Source organism: Varroa destructor, unplaced genomic scaffold (genome assembly GCF_002443255.2).
Source record: "Varroa destructor unplaced genomic scaffold, Vdes_3.0 BEIS01000004.1, whole genome shotgun sequence".
NCBI lineage: Eukaryota > Metazoa > Arthropoda > Arachnida > Mesostigmata > Varroidae > Varroa > Varroa destructor.
This window is the reverse complement of record NW_019211457.1, coordinates 29,173,020-29,189,233: the sequence shown is the minus strand read 5'-3', so window position 1 is coordinate 29,189,233 and position 16,214 is coordinate 29,173,020. Positions and strand designations below refer to the sequence as shown.

Below are 16,214 nucleotides of genomic sequence, written 5' to 3'. Positions count from 1 at the left end.
CTATAGATGTTTAAATTAACGTCCGAGCAGGCGAAGATAGACTTTTTTTCTGGGTGATCCGTAAAAATTCGTAACACATCCAAACGTAAAACTTTAAGTAAGACTAAAGTCTTATTGAAAGTTTATTCGAAGTTATTCGATTGCGCAGCAAAACAGCTACTATAAACTAACTCAAAACATATTTTCGAAAAAATATTCTTAGTGCATAGTAGACAAGGAGTCCCATGATCGGTTAAGGAACTGAAACAATAGATAGTTTTCTAAGTTTTTTTTTTCTATGTAATCTATAGATTTTAAAAAAATTGTATGGAACGGATGACACAACGACCACCTTTTTGACCTTTTCTAATCTCAGTTTCTCAGCAAAATCCATCATTTTTCTATTAAAGTAAATTATTTTTCTAAGCTACTGTTGGTGTTTGCTATAGCTCAAACATGGTTATTGACTCGTTACATATTTTTTTCATAGTCGCTATTAGTCATGCAACGATTGAAAGTTATACCAAAAAACTAAAAAGGATGTCGGGATTTCCTTTCCTCTCAATAATGTCTTTGGCCTACTCTGTACTTTATAAATACAAGATTTAGCAATAACACTTCGCCGGACTTTCCGATGGCCCAAGTTGCTTCCTCCCAAATCGATCAGTGCATTAAAAACACAAACAAATCGTTACAGGCACATCTAAGTGTGGGATCCACGGGCACTTTATTATAATTTCTTTTCATACGTTTGACTACAGCATGTTAATTTGTAATATCTCGTACGATCTGCTTGCGTAGGTCAATCAGTCTTTCGTCTAGCAAATGTATCCCACCAACACACGTAATGAACAGTCCTCCACTCAAGCGCTTTCAACGAAATCATATTTTATGGTAAAGGCTGCGATTTATTTCGAAAATTAGATGTCGGGTAGCGGCGCACTTAGAGGAAAAATCGTCTTCTCGATGTTTCCATTTCATGTCGTTTGAGAATCCACTCGTATTCCCCGTATTTCGAGTCGAACGTACCCTTTTGAAGGCTTTGCAACTTAAGGGTGAATCGCGGGCCTATCTCCTGAAGGCGGCACCTCTGTCCATTAGAATCAAATTCATAACGATGGTGTCTAAAATGGCAAAGTACCATAAAGAACAACACGGGTAAGCCGACGTTAGTTTATGTTCAACGCGACCACATCAATCGTAAAAGATTAGTTATCTGTGGTTATAAGTTATAACTGGAAGAACACGTTTTAATTCTTTGCACATAGTTAAATGCCAGCAATAAAAAAAAAGCTCACATAAAAGGAGATTGTAACAGATCCAGATGTCACTTAATCACGCCGATAGAGACCCCCTCTAAATGGAGTTTGCCGATAATAAGGTATACTATTTTGTTTTGATAATTTGATATCATAGAATGTATATATGTGTATATATATTATAGGTTAAACTGATCCACTGCGAGTTGCCCTTACTACACCTTATATTCTTTCTTTCTTTATTTTACATATGAAATAACTATACGTGTCGCGTAAGTTCCGTCATCTGTTAAAATCGCCCAATATTTCGCGACTCTTCATCCGCTTCTCCGTATTTCAAATATGAATTCCAATACATTTAATAATGTATTTCGATAGATGCCAGTTCCTTAAAAATAAACCTTATATAAATTAAATTAATGTTACCGGAAGGGGCGCAATGAGAATTAGTATTGCGCCACTGAAAAATGAAGTTATTTACTGAGTCATACGATACTGCAAATAGCACCTATCCCATTGTTACTATCTACTATGCTTACCTGAAGAAAATGAAATCTCGTTGATTATGAAACGTTATAATGCGTCGTCCATGAAATTCGGGATTGTAATGAAATAAAGCCGCCAACATCCGAGATACAGTGTGACCTAGTCTAGTGCCGAAATTATTTAGCAGCACTTCCGGCCTGTGTGGAGTAAACTGTGCGGCCTTCTTTATCTGTTTCATGTGTTTCACCGAACTTAGCTTGTAGTATGCCGTCGGACCGTCTGGCAGATGGATCACCAACAGGCCACTGGGTGCTCCACGATGCTCGTTAATGACTGAGCATAGGAAAACAATAAGGATTTAGATAACGGGGAGCAGTAGTAAGGAATGAAGTAATTGGCTCAGGATAGCACGATAATCACCAGAACGATGCAGTGGTAACAAGCTGGCTTTATGAAGTTAGGAATATACGGGTTTCAAGTTAGGTATAGACATGTTCCGTTTTGTTTCGGAAGGAACCAGCCATCCGAAGCAATGCCTAGCTGAGGCAGCACCGAACGAAAAACTCGAAATAATTCTCACTCAGTTATTTCATAAGCAATTCTTCTATAAGCATAAGCCATAATAACACATCGACGTATCTGATATTACGTAACAGTACATTAAAATATTTAATATTTCTATTAGCGTCAATCATATTGTAAAATATATGTATGTAAAATAGATTAATGTATCAGTTTTTATTATGCGATCGTAGTATAAAAATTATAGTGCTCTGTTTACAAAAGCCATAACTCAAGAAAATTTTAACTTGATATTCGTAATGTCTGTTCTAGTTAATTCCTACCTTTATCCTTTTTAATTCCTTGTAATAAAAGAGAATCGATTTACGACGTCGTAAGCCTAATCCAAAAATCGTAGAATTAAATAATAATCTTTAACTTTACTTAATTTATACTTTTTTTTTAACAAGTGTATTCATTTTACACTCAGATACATGAGTCACGTTTAAAACAAATGAGCCGTCATAAACGTTAGGCTTTAGAAAAGAAACAAACCGGTAAGTACCTAGAAAATCTGTAAATCCTTTCTCGACAGCCTGCGGAACTGTTTTCTTGATGTGCGCGTAGTTGCGGTAATGAAACTCTGCGTTGGGAAGCACGAGTTCAAGTTCCCTGCAGAATCTAATCGTAGAGCCGCGAGGCTTGTCCACTGTCGTGATGAGAATCTTCGGTAGATACTCCCTTGCAAAGTACGAAGCAAATTCGTCGGTCAGGTTGTCAAGATTCACTTCCTCATCGCCCGGTTGTAACATAGTCTCATCTGGTTCTCGGGTGTTCTCTAGGGTACGCGGAATTTGCTTTGGTGGAGCCTAAAAACGTGATAAATCAATTACAATATAACACTATAATTTGAAATGGGACAGATCTTTCGCACAAAAATGAGACGGGGTAAAGCAGATTGGATAATCGCAGATCATTATCGTATCGGTCCACTAACATCCTACGTATGTTTTTATATGCGATTAGTGTTCGACCTATACTCTCTGTATCAAAAAAAGGGTACAAAAGATTGTGCCGGAGTGGCGTTACACGTTTCCATGAGATTTTTCGAAAAACGGCTTTACAACACGTCTTCATTACAGGACTCATCTTAGGACGTCTTCATAATTAGTTACGTAACACCTGACGAATCCCCCTAAGCCGGAACCCGTTCTATCGAATTTTGAATTCTAAAAAAATAGGATGCAATTCTCGTATATACGAAATGGAATAAACTTTAAATGCTGATTTTCATTTTCTCCCACTTCCCGTATCCGCTAATAGTCCTTGCGGATTTTACAATCCAGTGATAATATTGCCTGTTCCAGGAGGGCTGACTTACGACTGGCTATGCTGAATGCGTATTAAATATAATATCACATTATTCGCTTCTAACTAAAAACACAGCTAGGGGTTTGGTGTCAATGTAGGTATGAACCTTCTCGTTGTTTCGTTCAGGTACAAAGGTTCTACTCCGAAAAGTCTTGGTGGTTTCCACACTTGCTTTCCTTTCCTTGTGTATAAGTCGTTACTCTGACTAGAATAACGACATTCGAGGTATACATACAACAAGCATAATCCATTAGTTCACAAAGCAACAAAGATATGAGATTTACTGATCCATTGCCGCCAAACGATGAACTTAATAGAATAGTTATTACATTCATCCTCAAGTATATTCACAACGTCTGCTTTCGACAGTTCTAAATGCCCCGAAATCAACGTCAGTTTTACCATCAAACGTTGCTTCAAACGGTTAGCCCCTCAGCACAAACAAATTATGTTCAATTGGCAGGTGTTCAGTCGTGATGGTAATGAGGGTGGTTGCGTCACGCCAAAGATATCTTTAATTGAACACCATTATACCTAGTGATTTTACGAGACCGATTACTTGGTTTCGTAACACGTTTGTGGTCTTTCTACAAACGGGCAGTTCTATTTGAATTTAATCGCAAAAAAAATTGAAACCCTCAATCTGTGATGATATCTGCGTTGTACTGAAGTTTTCGGAACGTTTGACTGTGAAGAAAGGTAAGTTCCATATACAAAGTGGTTTTCTTAATTTAAGATTTAAGCGTGATTGGTCCCAATTACTTGAGTTTATTACAAGAATCAATTTCACCACGCAGCGGACCTATTTTTTTTAGGGATGGAGCATTTACAAATTATCATTGTGACGTAAGAGCATATATTGACAAGGATATTTCAAACAGATGTCTTGCATAAAAAGATCCCATAGAATGTCTTCCCGTTCCCTAGACGTAATGCCAATGCACTTTAAAATACACCTTAGATATATGGTCTATAACAGAAAGCCGACGACACTAAAAATCCTCAAGTGAATTTACAGATCAATGACCCAGCGTTATCCGCAACACATTGACATAAGGATGATAATTTTAAACACCTGCGGCGGAGGAAAGTTACATATTTTATGTAGAACCTTCCGCAGTTTTTGAATAAAACGCATAATTATTTAAACGGTGTATGTATATGTTGTATCCAGAAAGCTTTGCTCGCAGTCTAAATTTTGCGTGAATCAAGATACGCGATTATAAGATATAAGCTGGTTACGATAAAACGGGGAGCTTTCAAATCATGTTCGAGGCCTTCTCCGCTTACAAGTATAGCATAGTGGCTCAAACGCTCAATACAGTTTGACTGTGTAATTATTTCGGCATGTAAACATCTTTCTCTCTAATCATGCAAGAGTTTTTTCTATACCGATCTAAAAGCACACTTTAGATTACTCTTCCTTTAAATTAATGACCGCTTTGAAGACAGAGCTGCTCACAGTCTTGAACAGCTAGAGTGTACCTACTTGTATACAATAACAATCAGGCGTAGGAATCTGTTCACCTACATGGTAAAGCAAAAAGAGTGGCTTTGGTCCATCTTTGAACTGTACCATTTTAATTTCCATTCATTTGGAAACTTAAAAGGAAAAGTTTTGGAAAGATCTGATTGAATGTTGTATGCTGGGTAACGAGTTGGTCTTCACTGCAAGACAGGCTTAAGGATGTAAATAAAATGGTAAATCTTAGTACTGGAAACAATTTTTTTATAAAGCAACTTTAGGAGACCCACTTTGGGCCCAGCTAAAAAAAAACGTCTTACGTAAGAATCTGTGTGTAATATGACGTTACACGTATTCGTTTGCCAAACGTTGATTCATTCAACTGTTGCTAGCGCGCGTACCCAGTGTGGCCGAGGTTACTGAACAGCATTTGGGACGAAAACTGTGTTCTGCGATCATTCGACCGCTTAAATACGACGTAGTCATGAACAGGGTTCTGTTACACTTTACCGACACTCGAGCTCTCGGCAAATGTATGATACACTCTCGTATCACATCTAATATTCGAGAACGTTCTGGTAGTTCCTTAGGCAAAAATCTTCCAATTCAAGATTTATTATATGATATATTTTAAACCATATGAGCTAAATATGTACATTGTCAAAAATAAACCATACCATTCCTTTTCTACATGATGATATACAATGCCATAATCATTCGCGGAAATGCGTACCTCAACATTCCTTTATGAAATCGATTGGCCCCCTCCAATACGAAGGTTCGAATCTTTAGAAAACACGAACACTCGAGGTTTTCGCGCCTAAACGCTGTTGTGACTCGTTTATCGCTTTCACCTAAGCCTTCCCTTTCCCTCTTTTTGTCCACTAAGGTGGCAAGAGCGGTCACAGCAGCGGCGTGTCAGCGTAGATTGAATAACTCTTCTGTGCGCGAAATGAACAGATCCGATTGGAATACAGTCGGGAAGCTTCTTTGCTTGATCCTTCATATTTTGACCCTGCCTCGTCGCCCTCTTTTGTGAAATTTTCTTCCTGTGTGTGCACTATTACGATTGGACTGTCGCAACCAAAACGCCGTAGCTCTACAAGAACTGACACAACGCCAACGACACTGATAGGCAGCTCACTTCCGAACGCACTAGACAACAAAATTTGTTGCTCCTACTGCTAAGATTACTACCGCCGATTAATAAGCCCTACCAATAGACCAATTGTCACAGCTCCGCCATTATAATGACGCCGGCAACATCAGCGGCACCGTAGTAGCCGAGGCCCACTGCTACCTTGAGTAAGAGAAAGAAGCCCGTATTAGGCTATGTACCGTACCGGCTAAGGGTGCTCAAAGAATAACCGTACAGTATCATCGAAGGGACGGTGGAGTGTAATAGTGTTCCAAAGTGGAAACAACCAGCCTTTGTAACACCGGAAATAGCTCTGATGGTAAGATCTATGCATTGTACCTTCTTGTTCCGAGGTAGCTATAGTTGCTACGCCCACATGTACATTTCTAAATACTAGTGAATCTGTGTCAGCGTGTGTTGTAGTTACCAGTCGAGTGAGAATTGGACGACCAGTGCAAATTCCTGGCCCTTGTGTACAGCTCTGGAGTCGGCGGTCCCGCTCAACAAGGGCTTATTAAAAGATTGTCTCTTCTTATGAATTAGCGATATAAACGTGGAAAATAGTTTAGTCTGTTACTCTTATGATCGACTATTTTATATACGGTACAGCTCCAACCAATTGGATAGTGTGGCCATGAAACGAGGGCCAGTAGCAACTAAGTTACTGAAGATATGTTCGTTCTTATTGTTATTTGAGACCGTTGGCAGTTCAACACATTTCTAGTTATCAAAGTGCATCGTTCATGTAGAAAGTATTATGTTCATTAATTCATGTAAATGTTATCAAACACAAGCATTTGACAGTTCGAACTTAACGCCGAGTAAGTGAGATCGTACGAGGTTAAATTTCGAAAGACTACGCTACCACGTCTATTTCTTTACGAATATACGTATTCCTCTTAGGGCAATAGATTTCCATTTTGTTAACGTGTGCGTTGATCTCATAAATATATGGACACAAGCGGTTTATCAGATAGATACAACAAGAAAGAGGTGCTTGCGTAAGATATTATTTGAAACCATAACTACTTCAGCGGATTAACAACCATTAGCAACAGCTAGAAGGACCGCATTTTGCTTGTTGCCGTTATTGCGGGACCACAACAATACCACTAAGTATGAATGAGAATGACAGTATAGCCAAAAATGGATTTTTTGCTTCGGTTGTGACATAAATTGTCACGAAGCGCGCTACCACCTAAAGTTCTATAGCCGTGGAAAAAAACAGGTGCCTTACACAAACAATTGTTGAATACCTTTTACTCTAAGGACATAAGTAACTGTACCAGCTTTTGGTCCTCTTCTTCCTCTTCTATTTGTCAGAATCCGAGTTTACTAAGAACTGTATGTATTATGAAATTGACAGTATTTACGTAATGGTTCTAGGCGAAGATGTTGTTTTATGAATACTGTCTATCTCAAATAACCCACAGACGTTGTGTAACGAGAACAACCGTAGTACGTTATATGGCTACTTAATCGTACACTGAGCCGTCAGGAAGAAAGCCAGGCCAGGTTGCAATTTTTGTCTTTATAGTCTTTCAACTAAGATTTTTACAATTGACTATTCCACTAGAGGTGACCATAGGTGACTATAGGTTCTGTTAGAGAAGACTGATTGCGCTCAGTGCAACCCGCCCTTATGTGTACTCGAACCCTGATTTGTGTCACTGAATAAAGGAAACGTCATAGCAATCTACTAATGTTTAGTATTGTTAAGAGCATGTTATGCGGCCACACTTTACAGCTGAAGTCTTCATCTGCCGCTATGAAATTTTCACCCATTGAGCCCTAGTCACCTTCATATCCGTGGAACTGACTCCCATATTACTTCAAAGCAAACCTTACAGCGCGTTCCGATGGATTTGCGCGTGTGCACTAGCCAAGGTGATCTAATACGCACTGAGGTTGGCTCAACTGATAGCGAAAAATGCCAGCTTCGAACGCCGGTGGTGCAAGTCGGAGGCAACGGCTGAAAATTCGAGCATAAACGCCTTTGATTCGAATCTTATGGGCTTAATAAGTAATCTAATCGTTTTGTTTATAATTTTGCTAGTCGATTCGGCTTTAATTCCTATACCCAGCATATCATTGCTATTCTGAATAGCTAGGAATAAACAGTTGGAACGCTGCTACGGCTAACGCTTTGTGGTAATGTTTACAAATTAGTCTGTCTGACAAATCGTATATCTAACCTCAATGACCATCAGATGTTAATGGAAGCCATAGCGGCATCGAAATGTGTCCATTACTGAGAAGCCAATGATTTCGCTGAGCATCTTTTACGAAGTAATTAGGTTTTTCAATGGTCACTTCAAACTTATTATTACCGAATGTTTTTGATACTACATTAAAGTAATAAAGGGGCACCGATAATATATATCAGTGTTTTATGCATGCCATCAAACAGGGTTGCTTCAGTTTCCGTTAACAGATATAGTGAAGGTAAGAGTGCTCGCCCGATGTACGAATGGATGGACAGAAAAAAAAAACTGTGGATATGGCTATAAACGTCACTTTCTCACATTCCTAAAAGGAAATAAGGGTATTGTTTACACTCGCCATTTTTCTTACCCTCTTCTGCAAGTGAATCTACTTTGATACCTTATAATGGCAAGGGATATAATTCAATAGTTATTTGGAAAAGAGCAGCAAAGCTTGGGAGAGGCATAAAAATATCAGAATTTTTTCTCACTAAATCCTCTACTATTACAGGATGGGTTTGGAAAACGAAAACGAAGTTTATTCAAAAATCCCAAGAGTACTTTTAATTTTGACAGCAAAACATTGCTCCAACGTATTAGGTGCATTCATAAAAATCTGCTGCGCTATTGATTTCGCCTATTGATCATGGTCAATCAAGCCACGACTGTAAGTGCAATAGTGTTTTTATAAAAAGTAAGAAACAAATGCTTACGTGCCGTCCGTTACATCCGGTTGACAGCTGAACATCTTTCGCTTTTCTTCTAGGAGATTGCGTTGGTTTTCTAATCCCGTGAAATTCACATTTCGATTGGTCCCTGGCCCTGAATCGGTTTGTTTTTTCTAGTATAACAAAATGTGGTAAAATCTAACTGGAAGTTCTACCCTGTGTTCATTACAGGAGAAAACTATCAATTGTTCCGTTCATGGCGCTATGACGTTCTCTCAGCTGGCGGTGGCGATCATTGATTCACTCGAGTTTCAACGACTTCGGTGGATCGGTCAAGTTGGTGTAACCGACCATGTCTACCCTACAGCGACCCATTCCCGATTCGAACATTGCTTGGGAACGGCTCACCTAAGCAAGCTCTTTATCTCGGAAATCGCCCGCCGCCAACCTGAGTTGAATGTTTCCGAGCGGGAAATCCGTTGTATTACACTTGCCGGTCTATGTCATGACCTTGGTCATGGGCCATTCTCACATTTATGGGAGAAATTTTACAAGACAGCTGGCGAACAGGTTTACGGGAACAAGGATATTCAGTGGCACCACGAAAAAACGTCGGTACACATCTTTCGGCATCTATTAAGGCGCAACCGGATTCTCGAGCGTTTTCCAAACGAAATTAATGAGTCGGATGTTTACATGATTGAAAACTTAATTTTAGGCGAAGTTCCGAATAAAACAACGCGCCGTTTCCTCTACCAGATCGTAAATAATCCAGATTCCAAAATGGACGTTGACAAATGGGACTATTTTATGCGTGACGCGCAAAATCTTGGTATTAAAATTGACTTTGAGTACCAGCATGTACTGCGAAATCTCGAAGTACTTGAATACGAGGGAAGTTTGCATGTGTGCTTTCGTGACAAGTGCTACGACATAATACAACAGGCATTTGAAAACCGTTTCAAACTGCATAAAAGGGCCTACCAACATCACAAAGTGAAAATTATGGATGAAATGTTGATACAAGCTCTCCTTGAATTGGAACGAGGTGGCAAACTCGATGCCTGGGCAACAACTCACGCCATAGCCTGTGAACAGCCAACGGGACCAGCCTTAATGAAGTTTATAGAGTTGAGCGACCCAGCAATTAAAGTGGAACTCCGAAAGCATTCCGAGATTTATCGCGCAATGCTCGAACGTTCGACGAATATTCATATGTACCGTTACATTGGGAAGTTAAGCTTTGGCGAACAGGTAAAACGCGAGTTCCTCGCTAGTCTACCAAATTATAGTCTGCGACCTCAGGACGTAAGCCTTCTTGAGATTAATATCCACATGGGCAAAGAAGGAGACAACCCTATGAACCAGATTTTGTTCTTTAGAAAAGGTTCTACTCGCCCAGAACTTCTTGCTTCAGACAGTCGCCAGTTAAGTCAAGAGCGAAATTATGTAGTTGCTTTAAGGTGTTCTGACGCCGACATGCAGAAACGAGTAGAAAATGCTCTACGCAACTTCCAAAATGTTTTCTTCCATAACGTTGAAAACGCTCCGAGGCAAGTACCCGAATCCGACTAATGATTAAAGATGATACAATACAAAAGTGATACCGAAAGACGGAGGTACGCACAGAAATCTGTAACCGTCTGTAGTACAATCCGAACGGTTTACCAATAGATCATGGCAGTGAAAGGTGTGGATAACCGTGTGAAGTCCACGCTCAACTTTAAGTTCCACTTATTGCTTACCCTTAGAGCAAGCTAACCAGTTGATTCGATTGAAAACCTTACTTACTTTTGGCTACAGGCAGATGCTTTAAATATATACTTCTTGATCAAAGTATCAGAGGTGGTGATATCTAAGTACATGTCTGTTATGTAGACGTTTAACGAGCAGATGAGCAGTAAAATATTATTAATTCGTTCTGCTTTTTATATCAAAGCTAATTGCTATTCAAATGTTAGCGCTGTGCTGTTGACGCGTGTGAATGAACAAAAAGCAAGGCATGCAATGGACTTACGATGTCGTATGCACGAAAAACCGTAAATAACAACAAAAATAAGCAAAGCCATATATATATTCACCTACTTTTCTATATATATATATATATATATATATATATATATATATATATATATATATGCAAAAAAAAAATGGAAACAAAACATGTCACGACCAGCCAACTTAATTGTTACAGCTTAATAACTTTAATAAAGATAGTGAACATTGTAGGGCGTGGTAAAATATGGCTCTAATAATTCATTTTTATACTAATTGTCTCTTTTTTTTGTTACGGTAATTAACTTATCTCAGGTTTTTTAGCCGAAGTCTTGAGCTCTCTAGGCTTTTCTAGGATACTTCTAGATAAGTCGGAAGGGATTTGCATCAGATCATTGCAATCGTATTTTCTTCGAACGAAAACTAAAATCGAAGCGGAATTGCCATATTGCTTACGTTTTCACCGAGAGCTTTCGCTTCCTTCACTCTCCGCTGACGAGCCTCGCGCTGCTCCTGAAATTTGCAAAACAAAAAGGTTGCTAACTATTCAATTCATCACTTGAATGATTACGATTATCATATGAGTGTTAAGATAAAAGCGTGGTTGAGAAGCTCCATCGCGAGAGCAAACAAAAGTGCGCTGGATACCTACTTTTTTTGTATCGGGGAGATCATTAACAAGCATCCAACACTATAAATGTGATGGTCGACACATGCTTAGAGCTATGAAATGTAATTGGCCGCTAATAGTTCAAAATGGTCGAGTTGTTGCGGGACGTCTTTTGTTACAGATCTAAAGTCTACATGTGCTCATGCTTTATAGAAAAATAATGTCATGAGAAAGAAAAATTGATTGATTGCGTTGAAGCAGGCAATTCTCTATTACTTTTAATATAATATAATACACGACTAGCGAGGCAACTGGCGCAAACTCCATTCGCATTCATTTTGTTGTCATTTATATGTACCCTCATTTCAACCAGATTTGAAAATAATTGTAAGGTACTAAAATTGTTAGACAAGGTGTCGGCTGTTCATAGTTTGGCCTGATTGCGCAAAAGTGACTTCGCCAAAGGCACGTAATGTAATAAAGTCTTTATCGTTGAAGTGGGACCACGGTTAAAATCAACTACCTGCAAAAAGCTGATGTCATTCTGGTCCCCGATACCATAGTATTGACAACAAAACGTTCAAATAGTAGCGGTAGAATAGTAATATTAGTAGAAAAACGTATGAAGAAATAAAACAGAATTCAGTTATTCAATGACCCCAGTGGAACAAGAGTCAGGTGGGTAATTAACCAGACAGGAATGTTCATTGCATAGCTATAGAAATCAAGTGTGTCAAAAAAAGAACTGGGTGCTGTTATATGAAAAGCTAATCACGATAACTGAATTTTTTGCGAAATGTACGGAGGGTACAAATGCTTCAGCGAATTGAATGTGTTTTACAGCTGGCTTCCGTTGTGCACGGGGTTTCAGCCTTATTTCGTACAAGCACGAAGATGTGATAGCAATACATCATTTTTAAACTTATTATATCCTGGCTGAGTCTGACAAAAAGTGCGTAAGACCTAAACTATGAAAATGATCCATGTAGGTCCATGTAATCATGTATTTAACATATTAGTACAGGGTTATAGTTATTCACTATCACTAGTCAACATTGCTACTATCGTCCATTATTTTTTGGTTTTTGGCGGGTGTTTTTTTCTTTTCGTTAATGACAGACATGTATTTAAATTCAAATTGAATCGAAGTTTTCCTCCGCCATGGCGCCTCTTACCTTATTTTTTTGCTTTTTAAGCTTTAAATATATTTCCCGGCGCTTGGCCTTGTTGCGAATCTCCGAGATATTTTTAACCATTTGGTTTGCTGGATTGGGTCCAGGCCGGTTCCACTCAGTTGGCGGAGCATCCTCATCCTTTTCCTTATCTCTGTTACGCCGTCCCATATCCTCGTGTTGAGCTTAACTCTTGTTATTGTGGAAATTAGGCCACTACTACCGAAAAAATATAAGAAACTTCAACGTATCCCTTATACAAACAAATATTAAACACCGCTCGTGCCCGTTATCTTTAGTCAAACCTATTGACACAATCATACAATCACCAAAATTAGTTTGAAGATATATCGAAAGCACTGATACAAATCTGCAGTTATTATCTACGACTAAGACGACGGTATACTGACTTTATACAACCTCCATTAATAAACTGTAAAGGTAACAATTGCTACACGTCACTTCGTATGTGGCAACAGTTTAAATTGTTCTTCTCAGACTTACAGATTAAATTTAAATACAAAATAACTGCATGTGGCTTGAACTTGATTTATGCCGTCTTATTTCATTGAAAAATCTAAAATTTGTTCTTGAAATCCTGACATGCCTGGATGCCGTATTCGAAATAGTGCGGAAAAACAATTTGTCTCATTCAACAAACAAACAGCCACATCGTACCACGTGCAGCATGTGTCCTGCCTCGCCACAAGCGCCACAAAACAAACCAAAACGCTCTTGAGATCATTCGTGAACGTATCGCTATTAGCTGACCCGCTCCTTCGCGTCGTCTGCTATTTTATTTTGTTTACCTGATGGATTGTTAGTGACCGATAGCGAAGTGTCAAATATTAAACAGCAGCAAAGAGAGAATTACCCTGACAAGAAAGAAGTGTCCTTAAAAATAAAAGGAAGTGTGCATTCCATCATCAAGTGCCATATGCTTGCATTCGAATTTTAGGCCGAAATAGAACGTATTTTCGCACAATGACATTGTTCAGCAATGCAAAATTGCCCGTTCTGTACGGCTTGTAGGAAATCGGCAGGGTTCACTACTGATTAAAATTAATAATGTATCGATAAAACCTCGTGAAAAAGAATAGTCAATATGAACATCATATCGTCCTCTAAAAATAAAGTGTCCAACGTTGACAAACCTCTCATCAAGCCTCGAAGCGACGTAAATATCTAGGACCTGATTTTGTACTATTTATCCTTAAATAATGTAAAAAATCTTCTAAATTAGGAATTAGTTGTAGTTGCTTCATATATGCTTATATAGCTCGTTGGATCTTCTGACTAGGCCGAATCGTACAACGAATAATTCAAGAAACCTAGTGGGAAATTTTAAAGAATATATCGGATGCGCTTATTGTGGCGATGGAAAAATTCTAGCAACGTATGCACTGAACACTAGTATCATAATTTCCATCTTATCGCAAACCAACAAACCCATTCTTAGCGTTACCAGATAAAATGGCCTTTTATCGAGTACAATTATCTTATTGCAGATACATATATCTCTCTATGGCTTGCTATTTTCTGAAGTCGTACAATACTGTCAAAATCGAGCCTCTTCTGTCAGCGAAATTCAGGCTAAACTCGCCGATCTAGGCCAGCATATTGGTCAGCGCGTCATGGATGTACAGGTAATTTGAGACATAGACAATCGTAAGTTACTTTGTACGATACCGTTTTTATTACCATGTAAGCCACTTATATTGTGATAAAATACTGTTATAAACCCAAAGTCCACCAATTGAAGTCCTCGGCACTATACGACCCTCTGTAATATAACATTGTTCTTGACTTGGAATTATTCAGGCTGTTCGCGACAAAAACTTTAAACGTGAGACGAAACTCATACAGATGCTAATTATGATAAAGAGTACCATCTGGAAAAACCTATTTGGAAAGGAGGCTGACAAACTGGAACAGGCTAATGGAGACGATAAGTGAGTATTTTTTAAATAAGGTGATTGTTATATTTTTTGGAGGCAAGTAGAATGTCAGTCTATAAACTAACGCATGCGTTGTTATCGTAGTAGTATAGATATCTGTGCGTAACATATATAGCTCCGGTTACTTGGAAGGGGACGAAAGGATCATTATTTATTATGCGTTACGTTTTCTTCGTGCAGCCGTGAGGTATAGACTTTTTGTAACCGGGTTAGCCAACGCCGTCCAAATCACCGCGTCGACGAAGTATACAAATCTAGTTCTAAAATATCCATTTCATAACAAATACGCTTTATACGTTAGTAGATCTCACTTTCTACATTTGCTATCAGAATAAAGGTCAATCAATAAATTAAGCATATCTTATTACTCTACGTGAATGCAATAATTAACTCAACTGGTTTATGCGTCCTGTTTGGTCTCCGATGCTTAGAACGTATTATATCGTGGACGGGGAACCACTGGTGAATCGTTTCATCTCAATGCCGAAAGACCTTTCAAGCCTCAATTGTGCCTATTTCATGGCTGGCATTGTTGAAGCAATTATGGTCGGCGCTAATTTTGTAAGTCGAATATATTAAATGAATTGTTACATATTTAATAGTGTTTTATTGTAAATGTATAGCATGTATTGTAGTCATTTATACGTATGATATACTGGATACTTGTCTACGCAAGGATGTGCTTTGGTCAACCGGTTTTATTTGGGGTGCCTTTCTTCATCAATGGCATTAAGTTTCGTTAATAGAAAAGCCAAATAGAGTAGGGACACGAATACTTGCTAGGTTCATATTAATATTTTTAATCAAATTTCAATAGATGTCCATTGTGAAACTTGATGGTTTACAAAAATCTTTGCTACTGCATGCAGTTATTTCGGTTACGACAAGATTTTAACAATAAGTATCTCTTGTGATCATCTTTATTGGTCTTACCTTTATTCAACCTGTTCCAGCCGTGTAAGGTAACAGCGTTATGGCACGACGGAGGAACGACATTCATCATTAAATTAGCATGAACGAGAAATTCAAACAATTAAATAATATAGTTATCAAATGATTATACGTAAAAACATAGATACTACCTTGTTCATATAGCTACTATATGCAAATATTAATAAAGGCAATTATGTATTTAGTTCGGACGAATTCTTTTTTAAAAAGTTGTGTTATTTTTTCTGTTTTAAACAAAAAGAACACTAGTGAGTTTAAAAAGCGAAGTACAATTATGCCCAAATATGTGCAGGAGGTTGACGAAGTTACCTAACAGCACACGTACATCAACGAGTAATTTTTTGCGAAACTGAGATCCAGTGAGCTGAGGATGGTACAGTAATGGTGCGATTACTCTGAACAATATTGCAGTTCTGTGGGAAACTATTACTGGAGTGCAATGGAGGAGAAACAGTGT

At 38.4% G+C, this 16,214-nt stretch overlaps 2 protein-coding genes across 18 annotated transcripts in view; one reads left to right on the top strand and one right to left on the bottom strand.

The window, feature by feature from the left end:
• Positions 1-15,941, top strand: part of Trs31 (trafficking protein particle complex subunit 31) — a 76,199-nt gene extending 60,258 nt beyond the window's left edge. For 3 of the 9 annotated variants that reach the window (XM_086985938.1, XM_086985937.1, XM_086985934.1), the window contains exons 3-5: positions 9,303-10,624; positions 14,357-14,494; positions 14,670-14,800. In XM_086985938.1, coding sequence (XP_086842064.1) covers positions 9,336-10,624; positions 14,357-14,459 — 1,392 coding nt within the window. In that variant the 5' untranslated portion in view covers positions 9,303-9,335 and the 3' untranslated portion in view covers positions 14,460-14,494; positions 14,670-14,800. Of the gene's footprint in view, positions 1-3,805; positions 4,296-5,950; positions 6,519-6,783; positions 6,803-8,204; positions 8,223-8,828; positions 9,071-9,302; positions 10,625-13,668; positions 14,026-14,356; positions 14,495-14,669; positions 14,801-15,237; positions 15,368-15,759 lie in introns of those variants that run through there. The other 6 variants (XM_086985933.1, XM_022802932.2, XM_086985935.1 and 3 more) reach the window with 6 other exon arrangements.
• Positions 668-13,635, bottom strand: LOC111249287 (ribosome production factor 1-like). 9 transcript variants are annotated; one of them, XM_022802931.2, is made up of 6 exons: positions 13,527-13,635; positions 12,852-13,067; positions 11,523-11,579; positions 2,791-3,094; positions 1,778-2,057; positions 668-1,103 (listed from the first exon to the last, which is right to left on the bottom strand). In XM_022802931.2, the coding sequence occupies exons 2-6, from the start codon at positions 13,017-13,019 to the stop codon at positions 923-925; spliced, it is 990 nt and encodes a 329-aa protein (XP_022658666.1). In that variant the 5' UTR covers positions 13,020-13,067; positions 13,527-13,635; the 3' UTR covers positions 668-922. The 9 variants fall into 9 exon arrangements, with proteins under 9 accessions (XP_022658666.1, XP_086842070.1, XP_086842068.1 ...); XM_086985944.1 differs by having other exon boundaries at positions 12,852-13,064; XM_086985942.1 differs by having other exon boundaries at positions 13,456-13,575.
• Positions 15,942-16,214: the final 273 nt, after the last annotated feature.